At 38.7% G+C, this 15754-nt stretch overlaps 1 protein-coding gene and 2 non-coding genes across 3 annotated transcripts in view; all 3 read left to right on the top strand.

The window, feature by feature from the left end:
• The first annotated feature begins 8 nt into the window (after positions 1–8).
• The window catches only part of SF3B3 (splicing factor 3b subunit 3), a 38971-nt gene continuing 23225 nt past the window's right edge, over positions 9–15754 (top strand). Inside the window, exons 1-10 of the mRNA XM_069549544.1 lie at positions 9–145; positions 3244–3381; positions 4535–4861; positions 5819–5991; positions 6569–6710; positions 8771–8883; positions 10329–10466; positions 11257–11360; positions 14039–14204; positions 14714–14809. Of these exons, the coding sequence (XP_069405645.1) occupies positions 3312–3381; positions 4535–4861; positions 5819–5991; positions 6569–6710; positions 8771–8883; positions 10329–10466; positions 11257–11360; positions 14039–14204; positions 14714–14809 (1329 nt within the window). The 5' untranslated portion in view covers positions 9–145; positions 3244–3311. The remainder of the gene's footprint in view (positions 146–3243; positions 3382–4534; positions 4862–5818; positions 5992–6568; positions 6711–8770; positions 8884–10328; positions 10467–11256; positions 11361–14038; positions 14205–14713; positions 14810–15754) is intronic.
• LOC138419856 (small nucleolar RNA SNORD111) lies at positions 5149–5228 on the top strand. Its single transcript, XR_011249112.1, has one exon. It is a non-coding gene; the product is annotated as a small nucleolar RNA SNORD111 (small nucleolar RNA).
• Positions 9988–10078, top strand: LOC138419855 (small nucleolar RNA SNORD111). Its single transcript, XR_011249111.1, has one exon. It is a non-coding gene; the product is annotated as a small nucleolar RNA SNORD111 (small nucleolar RNA).

The raw sequence follows: 15754 nt of genomic DNA, 5'->3' as shown, positions 1-15754 counted from the left end.
GGACCTTTATCCGTCGCGCGCCAACCGGAAGGTCCCAATCTTCGGAGGTAATGGCGGACGCCGGCGGGTTGGCGTTGTCTGTAGCTTAGGCCTTCAAGGCAACTGAGGATCTGTTGGATATCTACGCCATCCTCCCTGCTACAAGGTAAGGAAGCAACTTCCTGACCTCCTTGAATCCGGGGAGAGGGAGAGCTGCTAGGTAGGGAGCTGGGCCGAGCCTTTGGTAGGGGTTTCTGAGGAAGCTTAGGCCCGAGAGGTAAGGGCAAACGACGAGGAGGTGGCGGAGGGGGAATGCTCGGGTCGGCTTTAGGGAATCGCCTCCCGCTTGCGTTCACAGTGTGGGAACTAGGCCTGGCTCAAAATTAGCGTTCTGGAGACCGTACCGTTTAGGCACTGGAGAAGGTGTGAGAATGGCAGGAGGGACCTCTTCCCCTTGCGAAAGTAAATATGACGCACGGAAATGGAAAGGTCGGCGGAATGGAAAGGTCTTGGGCGTTAAAAGTGTAAATAATGGAAACAGCCTTTGAAATCAAGACTGTATCGTGTTTATGCTTTGGCACTTGGGCAGCTTGTTTCCTTCCGTGATCGCATGGAGTGATGTTCTTTCGGCACATGGAAAAGGGGTGGAGGGAGCAATCACAGGCTCGTCTCCTCGTGTTTACAGACAGCATTGCCGTGTATCGGTCTAGTATGGGAAATAATATACCAAGGTTGGGCCGTTAGAGGCTCCTGGTGTACTATTTTGGCTGAACTTCCTCCATTACCCAAGATAACAATCGTTGGCCAACGTGATTTCTAAAGATAGTCATGGATGGCATTAGTTGTAAAGCAACTAGAAAACAGGCCGAGTTCCTCAGTGAGCTATGAAGAAAGAAAGGTAGCCTAGGGGGAGCTTTTCCAGGTTTCAGAAATGGCCCCTGGTCTCCTATTTGTTTTCGAGAAAATTTCATATTTTAAATTAAGTCAGTCAATCCTACCACATGGATCATATTGACAACATGATAGGGGTTTCATTGTGAATTCTGTTGTTGATAACGGGAATTTTGAAATTATTTGAACCACAGCAAGATGCAAGAGAAGAAGTTGTATCTGAGAATCACATTTCCTTTTTTTTTTTTTTTTAACTTTTTACTGAAGGATAATTGCTCAAGAGAATATTGCTGTTTTCTGTCAAACCTTAACATGAATCAGCCATAGGTGTACACATGTCCCCTCCTTTTGAACCTCCCTCCCCATCCCACCCCTTTAGGTTGATACAGAGCCCCTGTTTGAGTTTCCTGAGCCGTACAGCAAATTCCCCATTGGCTATCTATTTTACATATGGTAATACATTTACTACTTTTTGATTGACAGCAATTGCAACACTTTCTCTATTTTCCACCCAGACCTTTAGCTGAGCACAACTTTCCTTGGAACTTTCTCAGTGTCTAAGGCCTTCTGAGTGTGTGTATCTGTGTCTTTGTGTCTATAGTTTTTTTCCTCTGTTTTTCTTTTTGTAGGTCATTTTTCAACTCTGTTATTCCACCTCAGGCCTTTTCCTTTTTTCCCTATGATCCTAGGACAATAAAGATGTCCCTTGGTTTCAAGTAGGAAAATGTGTCTCTCTCTGGACCTGTTTCTAGACTGGAGTCCTCTCTTTGGTAGCCCAGAGAGACAAGAGCCCTTGCTCTTGCACAGCCCAGAAATGGTTATTATTTGTGAGGATGTTTATTCATAATTCTCTTTTCTCATTTAACAAAACCAGCCTCATGTGTTAATTACACAGTGATCACTTTGAATTTCTCGAGATCCCCTGCTTTTGTCTCTGAGTGAGGAAAAATAAGTCAGTTTGTTTTCTAGCAGTAGGTGTGTATAGATGTAGTTTTTGGTAATTCTTTTATGGTAGAGGTACATCAGTTTGCAGTTTTGAGTTCTATCTGATGAGAAGAATCCTTTTCTGTGACTGTGTATTCCTTTGGAGAGGCTTCCTCCTGAAGTGACAGTTCAGTTTTTAGTTTTTTGGTGGTCAGTAGGTTTAAATTTAAAAACTGGCATTACTGACTCAAAGGACATGAGTTTGAGCAAACTCCAGAAGATAGAGAAGGACAGGGAGGCCTGGTGTGCTGTAGTCCACGGGGTCCCAAAGAGTGGGACACGACTTAGCAACTGGTTTAAGTTTCTAGTAATGTAAATATAGAGCTCTATAAGAGGTGTAGGTGAGTACTTTTATCTATTAATCAGCAAAAGTCTGGTTGTAGAAATTAGGAACTCAAGTTGCTGGGGATGTAAATTGGCAGAGTTTCTTTGAAAGGCAGTTTGTCAATATGTATCAAAGTTGCAAATGTGTAAGTCTGTCAGTCCAGCAATTGCACTTCTAGGAATTAATCTTAGAAATACAGTCATGCACATATGAATGATTTATATATGAAGATTTTTCTTCGCAGCAGTATTCGTATTAGCAAGAGGTTGGGAAGAACCTGAATGAATGTTCATCAGTAGGGTTTTAGCTAAGTGAATTCTTATATACCCATTCGATGAAATGCATATCCTTGTATTAATGGGATATATTATTGTATTAGTACATAGCTGTAAAAAAACAAAACAAGAAAGTCTTTTGTTTGTCACTATGTCCAAGATAGGTAAAATGATTAAAAACAATCAGTTGCGCTATAATGTGAGTATACAATGATCTTTAGTTAAAAATGAAGGCATAGTATACAGTATTAATATGTTTCTTCTTGTGCATACAGAAAATATCTGGAAAGACACTATATAACTTGGTGAAATTGATTCCTCCAAGAAGGAAAACTGAATAGCTAGGGAATGGATGGAGTGAGCTTTTTGCTGTGCTTTTGCATTCTGAGCCATGTGAAAGTAGACATTATTCAAAGAGAAGTAAATGTAGACCTAGTTTGTTTCCATGACGATAAAGTTAAATAAACATTGTTGCATTAATGGTACAGAGTACAGCTCCCTAATGTTTTTTACTACATGTGACCTCAAGCAGTTTGTTTTCTTAGCCTAATTTTCTTACTTGTAAAATTAGTGTAATATCATGTACTTTATATAGTTCTTGTGAGATTAGAAGCAAAATGTATAGTAGCACAGTGCCTGCATGTAGAAAGCACTCTTAATTGCTAAAAGTATGTTGTTACTCAGGAAGCCTTACTCTATTGGTTCTGCTGTCTTCACTAGATGTTGCCTTACAGAAATATCTGTTAACAGTTTCACAGCTGATATTTTTCTGCTTTTATGTGCTCTTAGCTAGCTTTGACTTGGTATAACCAAGGTCTGAATTGTGGAGCTGTGGGCGGCTCACTGTTACTGCTGCAATGTTCCTGTACAACTTGACCTTGCAGCGAGCCACTGGCATCAGCTTTGCCATTCATGGCAATTTCTCTGGTAAGTTCCTCTAAAGTTTTGTGTGGGGTTTTTTTTTTTTTTTGGACTGCACCTCTTGGCTTGCTGAGTCTTAGTTCCGTGACCAGGAATTGCATCTGTGCCCCCTGCAGTGGATGTGAGGAGTCCTTACTACAGACTTCCAGGGAATTCTTCACATTTTAAATATTAATAGTTTTATGCTTCAGATTGGTTTCTCAACATCAAGCCTTTTTGTAAAAAACAAATTATGAAAAAAAATTTAATTGTTAGAGAACATTGTAACTTATGTAATGCTTTACAGTTTCTAAAGTAATTGATCTTATCTCATTTCCAAAGAAGTTTTAGAAAGTAAGGTGTCTTGATAAGTGATTGGGCATTGAGCAAATGAGAATGGATTGGGATAGGTAGGCGTGGTATATCAGGTAGGGTAGGAGGCCTTTTAGGCATTAGATAGTGAGGACCTATGCTGGGGCGGTGAGGATAGATAGAAGAATATGAGATTGCATCCTGGGTGGCAGAGAAAATGACAGTAACATTGATAGCAGGTTACTTGAGATCAGAGAGTGTGAGAAAGGAGGAAATCGGTTATTCTCAACATTTGAAGGTGATGACAACTCATCAGGGTGGATATGAGTAGCAGGGAGAGTTGGGTTCATGTTGGCTGTTTATGCATTTGGAGGTGTTGATTGCAATTTTGAAAGCAGGTGAGCTTTTTAGAAATAAACAGCATATATTAGATAGCAATTTTGAAAGTTCTTTGGGATACTGCATCTAACTGCACAAAAAGTTAATATGATTTCTTAGAACAATAGTCTTTAAAATGGATTAGAAAGAGCCTTTGGAAATTTTAAATTTTACAAAGCTAAATGTTATACGTTAATATCATTTGTAGACAACTCCCAATTATGCTTATTGATGGCAAATCTTAGAAAAATTAAAAGAAGTTTTTAAAAAAGCTTGCATGATCATTTATGAAAAGCTTTTCTTTGATACCACTTTTGTTAAATGTTTTAAATTCTAGGAAAAGGACCTTTTAAAGTAGAATAAATTAATTTAAAATACTAAGCCTCCAACTCATTTAGTTGTATTTGTGTGTAGTAGCATTTTGATCCATGAAGGTTACTTTTTGGACTAGTTCTTATTGTTCATGATCTTTATTTTGTGTGTTTTTCAGGAACCAAACAACAGGAAATTGTTGTTTCTCGAGGAAAAATCTTGGAGCTGCTTCGCCCTGATCCCAACACTGGCAAAGTGCACACTCTACTAACTGTGGAAGTATTTGGTGTCATCCGGTCGCTCATGGCCTTTAGGTTGACAGGTGGCACGAAAGACTACATTGTGGTTGGCAGTGATTCAGGTCGGATTGTTATCCTGGAATACCAGCCATCTAAGAATATGTTTGAGAAGATTCACCAAGAAACCTTTGGCAAGAGTGGATGCCGCCGCATTGTTCCTGGCCAGTTCTTAGCTGTGGATCCCAAAGGGCGAGCTGTTATGATTAGTGCGTGACTTACTCTGTTGGCTTTTTGATTCTTAAAGAAGCTCAGTTCAGAATAGCAATGCTGTGATTTTGGTAGTGTACCAAGAAATCACTCACCTGAATAAAATCTGTATCATTTTGGGTGTTTAAGTTGCTTTCTCTTTTAAAACAATGGGGAAAGTTGTAACACACCTTTTTTCTACTTCTTATCTAGTTGGGAATGGGTCATTTTTGGTTTCTTTAACTGTACCCAAAAGGCTATGCTGAAAGTTTTCACATTATTAGGCAAAGAGTATGGTTGCTTTCATCAGCCTGAAGTGATGATTTACATTCATGTCTCTTCTCTGATCAATCTCTTGAAGAAAACTCTGCATATCTGATCAGGCTTCCAGAGGGCAACCTTCTGTGACCAGTTGCAAAATTATTAGATCTAATTCAGAGAACAAAGCTGGCAATTTTATGAATTCTTGTTTAGTTTGTCATAAAAATTTCTGGAAAGTTAGTGGGATATTAGGGAGACCTGGTGTGCTGCGATTCGTGGGGTTGCAAAGAGTCGGACATGACGGAGCGACTGAACTAACTAAGATCCCTATTATGGGGACTTTACTGGTAGTCCAGTGGCTAAGCCTCTGAGCTGCCAGAGCAGACTTGGGTTCAATCCCTGGTCAGGGGAGTAGATCCCACATGTCAACTAAGTGTATACATGCCACAACTAAAGAGGGCCCTCTTACTGCAGCAAAGATGTTGAATATCGTAACTAAGACTCAGCACTGCTAAATTTAAAAAAAATCTCTATTAGAACGAGAAGAGTAAAATTTAGCTCCTGTCTATTTTAGTGTTAGCAAAATCTTAAGTTAATGCACTTGTAGAGTTTAGTACTGGCTATCATTTAGAAAATAATTGTGATATAAATCCAGCTGTTCTGTAGCCTGTCTTTTCATTATCTGGAATTTTTTTATGTTTTGTCTCCATCCACAGGTGCCATTGAGAAACAGAAATTGGTGTATATCTTGAACAGAGATGCTGCAGCCCGACTTACCATTTCATCTCCACTGGAGGCTCACAAAGCAAACACTTTAGTGTATCACGTAGTTGGAGTAGATGTGGGATTTGAAAATCCAATGTTTGCCTGTCTGGAAATGGATTATGAGGTATATCTTCCTTGGTCACAATTTTTTTATTACTGTTACACTCCAGATGCCTCTCTGAAACACTTGGGAGCGTCTCAGCGTTTACCTGACCACATGATAGCGCCTTTGCTTTGGGTTGAACAGTCCCCCTGTGTAAACAGGGATTTATTGGGGAAACGCCCTGAAAAAAAGAGGTGAAGTGGTGTTTTGGATATTTTTTCATTGGGAGATAGTGAAAGATGGGACATGCCATTCTTTCCCTTGAGAGGAAGGCAGTGTTTTCTGGTCCCAGAAGTAGAAAACTTGGGTTCTTGCACCTGTTCTGCCATTTTTTAGTGTGAATTTTGGCAAAGCATTTGGCATCTGTGGACCACTATTTCCTGGTTTGTGAAATGGAAGAATCTTAATGACCTTTTCAGCTTTATTCGTTTATTTAAATAATTTTTACTGGAGTATAGTTGATTTATAATGTTGTATTAGTTTCAGGTGTACGGCAAAGTGAATCAGTTATACATATACATGTATCCACTCTTTTACTTTCCAGCTTTGAAAGTTTGACTTTATGGTACTGATTAGTCTTTGTGCCACTGTTACCTAGGAAGCAGACAATGATCCAACTGGGGAAGCAGCAGCTAATACCCAGCAGACGCTTACTTTCTATGAATTAGACCTTGGTTTAAATCATGTAGTCCGAAAATACAGTGAGCCTTTGGAGGAACATGGAAACTTCCTAATTACAGGTACTTTTTTCTTCCATCTGCTTTGTACCATTTTGCTTGGTACATTTTATGCCCAAACTTAGGAGTGTTTACTTAATAGGATTTGGAAGCTATAATCTATTCATAGTAAACCTGAGTGCCTTGTCTGTGTTTTGGGGATGTTAGAAATTCATGTGGTGGTTAACTCTTACCCTCTAATGGGATAGAGAAAGAAAGAGCAGTCGGCTTGGAATATTGATTTCTGGTGGCTGCTCTGGTGTTTTGACTGTAGTCAGTCTTTCACTCTCATTACAAAAATCAAAATCTGGCTCTGTGAAAAGACATGTTGTGGATGAAACAAGATAAAACTGTCCTTCAGTTTGAAAGCCTAGATGAAATAGAAATATTTTTGAAAACTGTCACCAAAATTGATAGAAGATGAAATTAAGAACCTGAATAGACCAACATTTGTTTAAAAAATTGGGGCAATAATCAAAAATTTCTTTTCCTCAGAAGATTTAAGGTCCAGAATTTTTAGGGACCTTAAATTTCTTGAGCGATCAGAAAAAGAATAAAAACCTATGTACCACTTTAAGAGCTTAGTATAACTTCATACCAAAACTGGGGAAGGACAGTAATAAGAAATATTTACAGCCTAGTTATCCTTTGATGGTAGATGCAAAAATCTTAAATTTTAGCAAATCATATTCAACAGTGTTTTATATGCGTCATAGCAAAGTATGATTTTTGTAGGAGCTCAAAGAGGTTCACCATGAAGAATCAATATTAGTTTAATTCGTTATATTAAAAGACTAAAGGACAACTATATTTGTGATGTCTAAATTGTATCAGGCTCATCTAAGATGGTGATCCAGTCCTTTCTGTTTTGAGTCATTTGCATTTGATGTCTAAAATGAAGTATGTCTGTTGTTGGATAGGATTTTGGAGAAGAAAAATATAAAATAGCAGTTGTCTTTGAGTGTTAAATCTTAGGAAGAGACTATAAAGCAGAAGCATTTTAAAAAATAGATTATGTTAATTACTTGTTATTATGTATTATGATACTTCTCATTTACAAGGGTTTCATTCATTAAACAAATGTTTACTGAACCTCTGTGATCACTACGTACAAAGTCAATCTGCTGGCCCCTGGGACTGCGTGGTGAAAAAGTTGTTGTGGTGTCTCCTTATATACAAGATTGAGTATAATGGTGAATACATACTAGTAACACAAAAATTACCAGAGTGTGCCACATGCCGTGACAGCATGGAGGAGGGGTTCCTAACCAGAAAAGGAAGGCAGTGCATTAGAGAAAGCTTTCAGAAGTGCTCTTAGCCAAGGACTAAGGAATAGTTAAGAGTTAGGGGCCGTGAGGGTGGAGGAGGAGTTTCTGTTGTGGGCAGAGGAAACAGAATGCACAAAAGCCCAAATGCAGGGAAAAAACATGGTTCATTGAAAACTGAAAGCTCATTGTGGTTGGATCATTGGAGGTGAAGAGCTGGGGTGGAGGAAGCAGAAGAATAATGACCTATTAAAGGTGAATGTTTTAGAAAGATCACATGATTACATTTTGGTAATGGAATGGAAGGTGGTAAGGTCAGGAAGCATTTCCATTAAACCAAAAGAGGTTTGCAGCATGAGGACTGCTGAAGAGGTAGAACCAGTGTGGGAGAGGAGAGAATTGAAGGGTTACATCCTTTTTGCTGCAGAAAGGATGGTGTGGTCGATTGGTTGATGACAGTGTTCTCTAAGGTTGAGAACCCAGGAAATGGTTTGGTAAGGAACTTGGCAGTGGTTTGTGAATGCGTTCATTTTTAACCTGCTATGGAATATCCATGTAAGAGTGTCCATCAGGCAGTTGGATTATAGGTCCGAAGCTGAGAACTGAGTTCTGGGCTTGGAGCTAAACTTTTAGATGCCTTACTAGATATCTGGACAGGCTGAGATCACCCAAATGGTGTTCCATCCTTGTCTAGTGTAACTCTCAGGGAAAAGAAACACGTTGAATGTTTAGCCCCTTCAGGCACCTTTAAGTTGTGCTGAAGGAGAGAAGGAATTGAAGGTTAAATTCATAGTACTAGTTATTGTTTTCTCGTGACAGTTCCAGGGGGATCAGATGGTCCAAGTGGAGTGCTAATCTGCTCCGAAAACTACATTACCTATAAGAACTTCGGTGACCAACCGGATATCCGCTGTCCAATTCCCAGGAGACGGGTAGGTCTTTGTTACCATAAGAGAATATATTTATGTTGTGAAATGAACTTAATTTTTGTTAAGTGTTTTTAGTAAAGTCAGTAAGTATTTTAGCACAACAAAACAAAATCTGAGAAAGAAAATTGAAAATCAGCACAGTTCTGGGCTGTGCACCTAAAACTAGCATGATATTGTAAGTCAGTTGTGCTTCGGTTTTTAAAAAAGCAGATACAATTTTCATTCTTGAAGAACCTATGAACATTATCCATTTGCAATTCCTGAAAGTTTCTAGTTTGAAGAATCCAGGTGTATTCATTACAGGTAAATAGTCTTTCATTCTCCCCTACCCCACCCCATTCCAGCATAGACAAAATCTAAAAGGAGCAGACAGTGAATTCCTATAAACTTTTCACTTAGCTTCACTTACTAGTACTGCTCTGCTACATTGGCCTTTTCTTTGTTTTGTATCTGTGTTTTTTAGGCAAGACCATTTGAAGATAAGTTGTAGGGATCATTACACTTTACGACAGTTCCTTGTACTACCCCGTTTTTAAGAGATTTGGGTATCCGTGGATTTTGGTATCTGGGGCCTCGAGGCTCAGACTAATCCCTTGCAGGTGTTGAGGGATGATTATAATGAAGTTCTGTGTACCCAGCTTCAGTTATCAGCAGCACATGGGTAATCTTCATTGATCTCTGCTTCCTCAAACTCTCTTTTCACCCCAAATTAATTTTCTTTTTAATATTAATTTATAGGTCCTGGGGTTAAATCTTTTTAAGACATAGTTTATCTAGTACATGGTACTTGAGTAAGATTACATCAATTTTAGAAAATTTGGTAAGATTAGCAAGTTAAATTTTTGGAGTGGTGTTAAGTAATAAAGTTTAGTTATCAGAAATTTATTAAGCACCTGACTGCCAGGTGCTGTACTTGACTTTGGGACTACAAAGAAATATAAAACATGTTTTGCCTTTGAGAGAAATACAAAATGTTGGAAATACTTAAAAAGAAACAAAATCCAGTTGAGGGGGATGCCTTTTGGGATTCTGGCAAGTTGATAAAGACAGAAGAGGGATGGTGTTGGTGGTTTGGATAGTACTGTGAACGTGTAAGAGTCTTATTTACAGCCTGAAATGATGATTCTTTAAATTTCATGTCTCTTCTCTGACATTTTTCTCTGGAGATAGTTTTTGCCTTATTAATCTGATCAGGCTGTAGAGTGGAATTGTGGCTTTTTTTTTTTTTAACCTAAGCTTTATTATGTATTTATAGTAGACAAGAATTTCTGTTTATTGTGTTATATAATCCTCTGGTTGGCAAGCTGCTCTGGGTCACAGCTTGCATGGAGAGACTCCAGGTGCCTCTAGACATTTGGTGGCCTGTTTGATCCTTATTGGTAAGGTGCTGAATTCCAGAAAAGAAATCCTAATTTCTAAGATGTTGATCGTGTATTTGACTTTGCTAGAATGACCTGGATGACCCTGAAAGAGGAATGATTTTTGTCTGCTCTGCCACCCATAAGACCAAATCAATGTTCTTCTTTTTGGCTCAAACTGAGCAGGGAGATATCTTTAAGATCACTTTGGAGACAGATGAAGATATGGTAAGTAGACCATGGAGGAGGGAGAAAAAATGAAAAGCATGTTAGCTGTTATTAGTCTAATTTGACAAAACTTGCTACAATTTCATCCTAATTTTAGTTAAATAACCTTATTTTGAAAACTGATGGTTATCTAAGGTTTACAGAGTGGTGTTATAAGCCATTTGTTCATTTCAACTACTCTCTGAGATAGAAAGGATAGTTACAAGTTTAAAAAACAGGGGCAGAATGCCTTAAAAAGTAGTTGCTTAAGGTGTTAAAGCTTTTAAAGTTTGGAATTGGAATATGAATGTAATTTTCTCCCCTTGGTGAACAGGTTTTTGGTCTCATTACGTACAATGTGAGAATGGGTAATGCCGCTTCTAGTGAATGACAAGAGAAAGCTCTCTATGTTGCCTGGAAACTGGCAGTATATGAGATCTGTCACTTTCATCCCTTGGAGGAGCACTGAGCACTGGGCAATTTGTTAGATACTGGTTTAGCTCAAGAGTTGGCAAGTTTTGTGTTTTTGTTTTCCTGTTTAAGGCCAGGCAGTGAACGTTTTCTGCTTTTGTGGGCCGTGTGGTCCATTTCCACTGCTTGGCTCTACCGCTGGGCACAGACGCAGCCATTGGGAGTATGTGAGCTGCATGGCTAGCCTGCGGGCTGCAGTTTGCTGACTCCTGGTGTGGATGTGAAGGACAGGATTTGTTTTTGCCACTTTGTTTTATTACATTGTCCTATTATACTGCACTGTTTTCCATGTTGTGGCTTCATTTGCCTGCACACTAGAATCTTTCTCTTTCCATTCCAGGTTACTGAGATCCGGCTCAAGTATTTTGATACTGTGCCTGTTGCTGCTGCCATGTGTGTGCTTAAAACAGGCTTCCTTTTCGTAGCATCAGAATTTGGAAACCAGTGAGTAGTCCTTTTATTATCCCGTTTCACCCTGGTTACTATAAAAGTTGGTGAAAGAGGTAGTTTCAAGGCCTTGTAGTTTTTCCTGAGAATGTTTTATGTCCTTCAGAACAAAAGTTTTGCCCTCTTCCCTTTATGTTCTTTCCCTTGATGACTTTCTCTATTTCAGTGGCTTAAATCAATACCTGTGGATAGCTGCAGAAAGTAGCTTTAGACGTGATCTCCTGAACTTTTTGTTGGGCATTCCTGCTGAACTTCTTAGTATTAAATAGATGTTCAATAGACATGTCACTTGTACAAGTCTGAAGTTGAAACTCGTTAGTACCTACAGCAGCTTCCCAGCCGTGTCACCAATCTTTCCAACCATGCTATTTCTCTTTTTTTTAATGTTCCTTTCCATTATGGTTTGTCTCAGGATGCTGAATTTTGTTCTGTGTGCTAGGACCTTCGTTGTTTATCCTTCCTGTTTCATAGATGGTTCATTTGTGCCATAGTTTTAGATTCCACATAAATGCTACCACATGGCATTTGTCTTTCTCCTTTTGACTTCACTTAGTATGATCATCTCCAGTTGCATCCATGTTGTTGCAGATGACTTATTTTGTTCTTTTTTATGGCTGAGTAGTATTCTGTTCTGTATATATACCACATCTTTATGCATTCGTCTGATGATGGACATTTAGGTAGCTTCCATGTCTTGGTTTTGCCGTCCTTACTATTTCTGTTAATGTCTTATGGGCCAATTCCAGCAACTTGAGTGTAAAGTCTCAATTTGCTGTCCTCTACAGCTTTCATTTGAAAGTCAAGTTGTTTATTACTTTTGTATTCCTTTTTTGTGGTACTAGTCTGAATTAGTTCCCTAATTCCTTATTGCAGTTCATTGTCCTGTAAAACTCAACCTTTATAGAGGGTCATGTCTTCAAGCAAACAAGACACAACCCTGATGAAATGCTGTCCTCATCCCTGTGTTACAGTCTTTGATGGTTTTTCATAGACAAATGGGAGAAGGCGATGGCACCCACTCCAGTACTCTTGCCTGGAAAATCCCATGGATGGAGGAGCCTGGTAGGCTGCAGTCCATGGGGTCGCAAAGAGTCGGACACGACTGAGCGACTTCACTTTCATGCATTGGAGAAGGAAATGGCAACCCACTCCAGTGTTCTTGCCTGGAGAATCCCAGGGACGGGGGAGCCTGGTGGGCTGCCGTCTATGGGGTTGCCCAGAGTCGGACACGACTAAAGCGACTTAGCAGCAGCAGCAGCACAGACAAATGAGTTCAATAAGTCTGAACTCTACTCTGGCCTTGAATTTAAAACCAGTATTGAAGACTCCAGATTGCTTATGAAATGAGATGCCATGGCCTTGCCTTCAGGTTTTGCGTTACATGCAGAAGGCTTGTCTAATGCTATTTCTGTGTGAGGAAAATGAAAATACTGTCTAAAACTTTGTGATTCTATTCCAGTTTCGCCGTTTCTACAGTTGTTCTCCCTTTCTTTATGTCCTTAACTCATTCTCATGGAGCTTATTCCAACTGTCTTTATTACTCCTTTTCCCAGTTTATACCTGTTTTGTCTCACTTTTTACAACTTAGCCTATTGTTATAAGTATTTTCACCCATTTCTAATTTTTTAAGTTTTCTTAACAAGGAACTTCCATTGTAGAAAAGTTGGGAAAGTGCATATAAGCAAAAATGTCTCTTGTAATCCTTCTGCCCAAAGATAGCATTTTTGTGTGTGTGTACCTGTGTATATATATATATTTAAATCTTTGTATAAAAACGATAATCTATTGTGTTTTGTAAGTTATATATTTTTATATAATAGTGAATAATTTTTTATTAATAAATAGGTCTTAAACATTCATATTTTTTAGCACCCATTATTTCTTTTTGTGGTAAAATATGTATAACAAAATTTGTCATTTTAACATGTTCAATTTGGTGGCATTAATTACATTTGCAGTGTTGTATAACCATTGCTACTATTTTTCCAAACTTTTTTTTATCACTCCAGACTGGACCCGTATGCCCATTAGGGAGTCTCTCCTCCTGGCCCTGGCCCTCAGCACTGGGGACCTGAGTGCACGCACGCGTTCACCCTTCTGTCTGGCTCACTTCATGTGGCATAGGTTTAGAGTTCTTGTGTCAGCTCTGTATTCTTCTTACCTATGAATAATAACCCACTATATGTATGTACCACATACTATTTACCTGTTAATGGACACCTGGATTCTTTCCACCTTTTGGCTGTTGAGAGTAATGCAGTATTGGACGCTGGTGTGCAAATATCTGTTTTAGTCTTTGTTTTAAATTCTTTTGGGTATGTACCCTGTTCTTAAAGACATAGAAAACCCTAGTCAGTAAGCAGAGATCTCAAACTGTAGATGCCGACTCAATATTAAAGTGATTTATGAGCATTAGGTTGATGGCAGACATCTTCAGAAGAAGTACTTTTTAAATGCTTATTGGGTTTTTTCCCTTCCAGTTTTACAGAGATAAAATTGAAATACAGCGCTGTGTAAGTTTAAGGTATGCAGCATAGTGATTTGACTTACACACATCATGAAATGGTTATCACAGTTAATCTCATTTGGTTCATGTATAACATATGGAAGTGTTAATTATATTTATAATGTACGTCAGAGAAAACATTTTACCTGAAATCTTTGCCTCTCCCTAGTTACTTGTATCAAATCGCGCATCTTGGAGATGACGACGAGGAACCTGAGTTTTCATCTGCCATGCCTCTAGAAGAAGGAGACACGTTCTTCTTTCAGCCAAGACCACTGAAAAACCTTGTGTTGGTTGATGAGTTGGACAGCCTCTCTCCCATTTTGTTTTGCCAGGTGAGGATCTTTCAAGTCACTACATAATGAGCAGTGCTAACCAACTATTTTTTAATATGAATGAGTTTAAAGTTTTAATTCAAATTAACCTCATAGTCTAAAGAGGTTCAGCAGCATATCTGTGGACCCGCCGGGGTATAAGGGTAAAATAGCTGAAGGCAGTTGGGGGGTTAAAAAGCGTTACATAAATCCTTGGGCTTAAAGTGGTTAAGACTCTACATTTCTACTGCAGGGGGCACAAGTTCCATCTCTGTTCAGGGAACCAAGATCCCACGTGCTGTGTGACCAAAACAAAGAACTGATAAAAGCTTTTTTTGTTTGTAAAACTTGCTGCTTCAAACTGCTTGCTTTTCGGGACATTGGGTCTTTTTTTCACTCCATGTGCCCAGGGCCCGTAGTAATATTTAAGCCTAATAAACTAAAAAAGTGGTTTGTCCCCATGAGAATAATCAAGTTTGTGTGTGGGAAAGTAGCACAAGTAGGCATTTCTCCCCCTTTTCTTTGTGCAGATAGCTGATCTGGCCAATGAAGACACTCCCCAGCTCTATGTGGCCTGTGGTAGGGGACCGCGGTCATCTCTGAGAGTCTTAAGGCATGGACTTGAGGTAAGATTGAAATTTCTAGATCATATGCAGGGTTTGGAGGGAAGTGCTAGCAAAGCAGCCTAAGGCTTTATTCTGATGATATCAAAGATGTATTCAGTGTTTATGTGAAACAAAAATGTTTTTCTCTTCACCTGTTTCCATAAAGTTTACAGTTTAAATTTCCTAATCTTTAACATGTCAACACAATAGGCACTTTAAAAATTTGGCAAATGGATATCAAAGGGGAAAAACACCTGTTAATTCCAGGTTCACTTGCCACAATGTGTAGGTTGAGAAGTCTGACTTGCATGGCACATTTTATTGCACCTCATTTTAGTCTTGATCTTTCTGCATAGTTTTTAGATACTTAACATTTTAAACTATGTTAAATACAGTATATATATGTATTTATATCTTACTAAGTTTATTTCTTATTACTATGTGCTTTTAAGTCGTACAATTTTTAATGTTTTTGCAGTGTAGCTTCACAGTGGGTGGATCAGAATTTATTTAATGAATCCTTTATGTTGGACATTTTAGGTGAAATGGACACTCAAAATTATCTTCTCAAATCCCATATCCTTTTCTCATCATGGTTCTTGTGTTGATGCATTTTAGCAAGCCCTGGGCTTGATTTTGTTAGGAATAAAATAAATCTTCCTATGGCAGTTACTTTTAGCAGTTGGGGTTGGCAAACTCCAGGCTCTTAGAGGCCCACCGCCTGTTTTTTGTAAATTTTTATTGGAACACAGGCAAGGTGACCTTTGTTTTGAATTTTGGCTCTACTTAATTGTTACTAAGCTTTTGTTTCCTCTTCTGTAAAATGGGCTTAGTAGAATCTGACTTAAGGATTGCTGTATGAATTAAATGAGAATGCAGATGAAGCACTTGGTCAAGTTCTGGCTTATAGTAACTGTTCAATAAACGTTAGCTATCAATATTGCTGTCTCAGGGGACTTAAAAAGT

Source organism: Ovis canadensis, chromosome 14, assembly GCF_042477335.2.
Source record: "Ovis canadensis isolate MfBH-ARS-UI-01 breed Bighorn chromosome 14, ARS-UI_OviCan_v2, whole genome shotgun sequence".
In the NCBI taxonomy this organism is placed as follows: domain Eukaryota; kingdom Metazoa; phylum Chordata; class Mammalia; order Artiodactyla; family Bovidae; genus Ovis; species Ovis canadensis.
The sequence above is the reverse complement of the archived record's forward strand: the minus strand, read 5'-3'. Positions and strand labels throughout refer to the sequence as shown.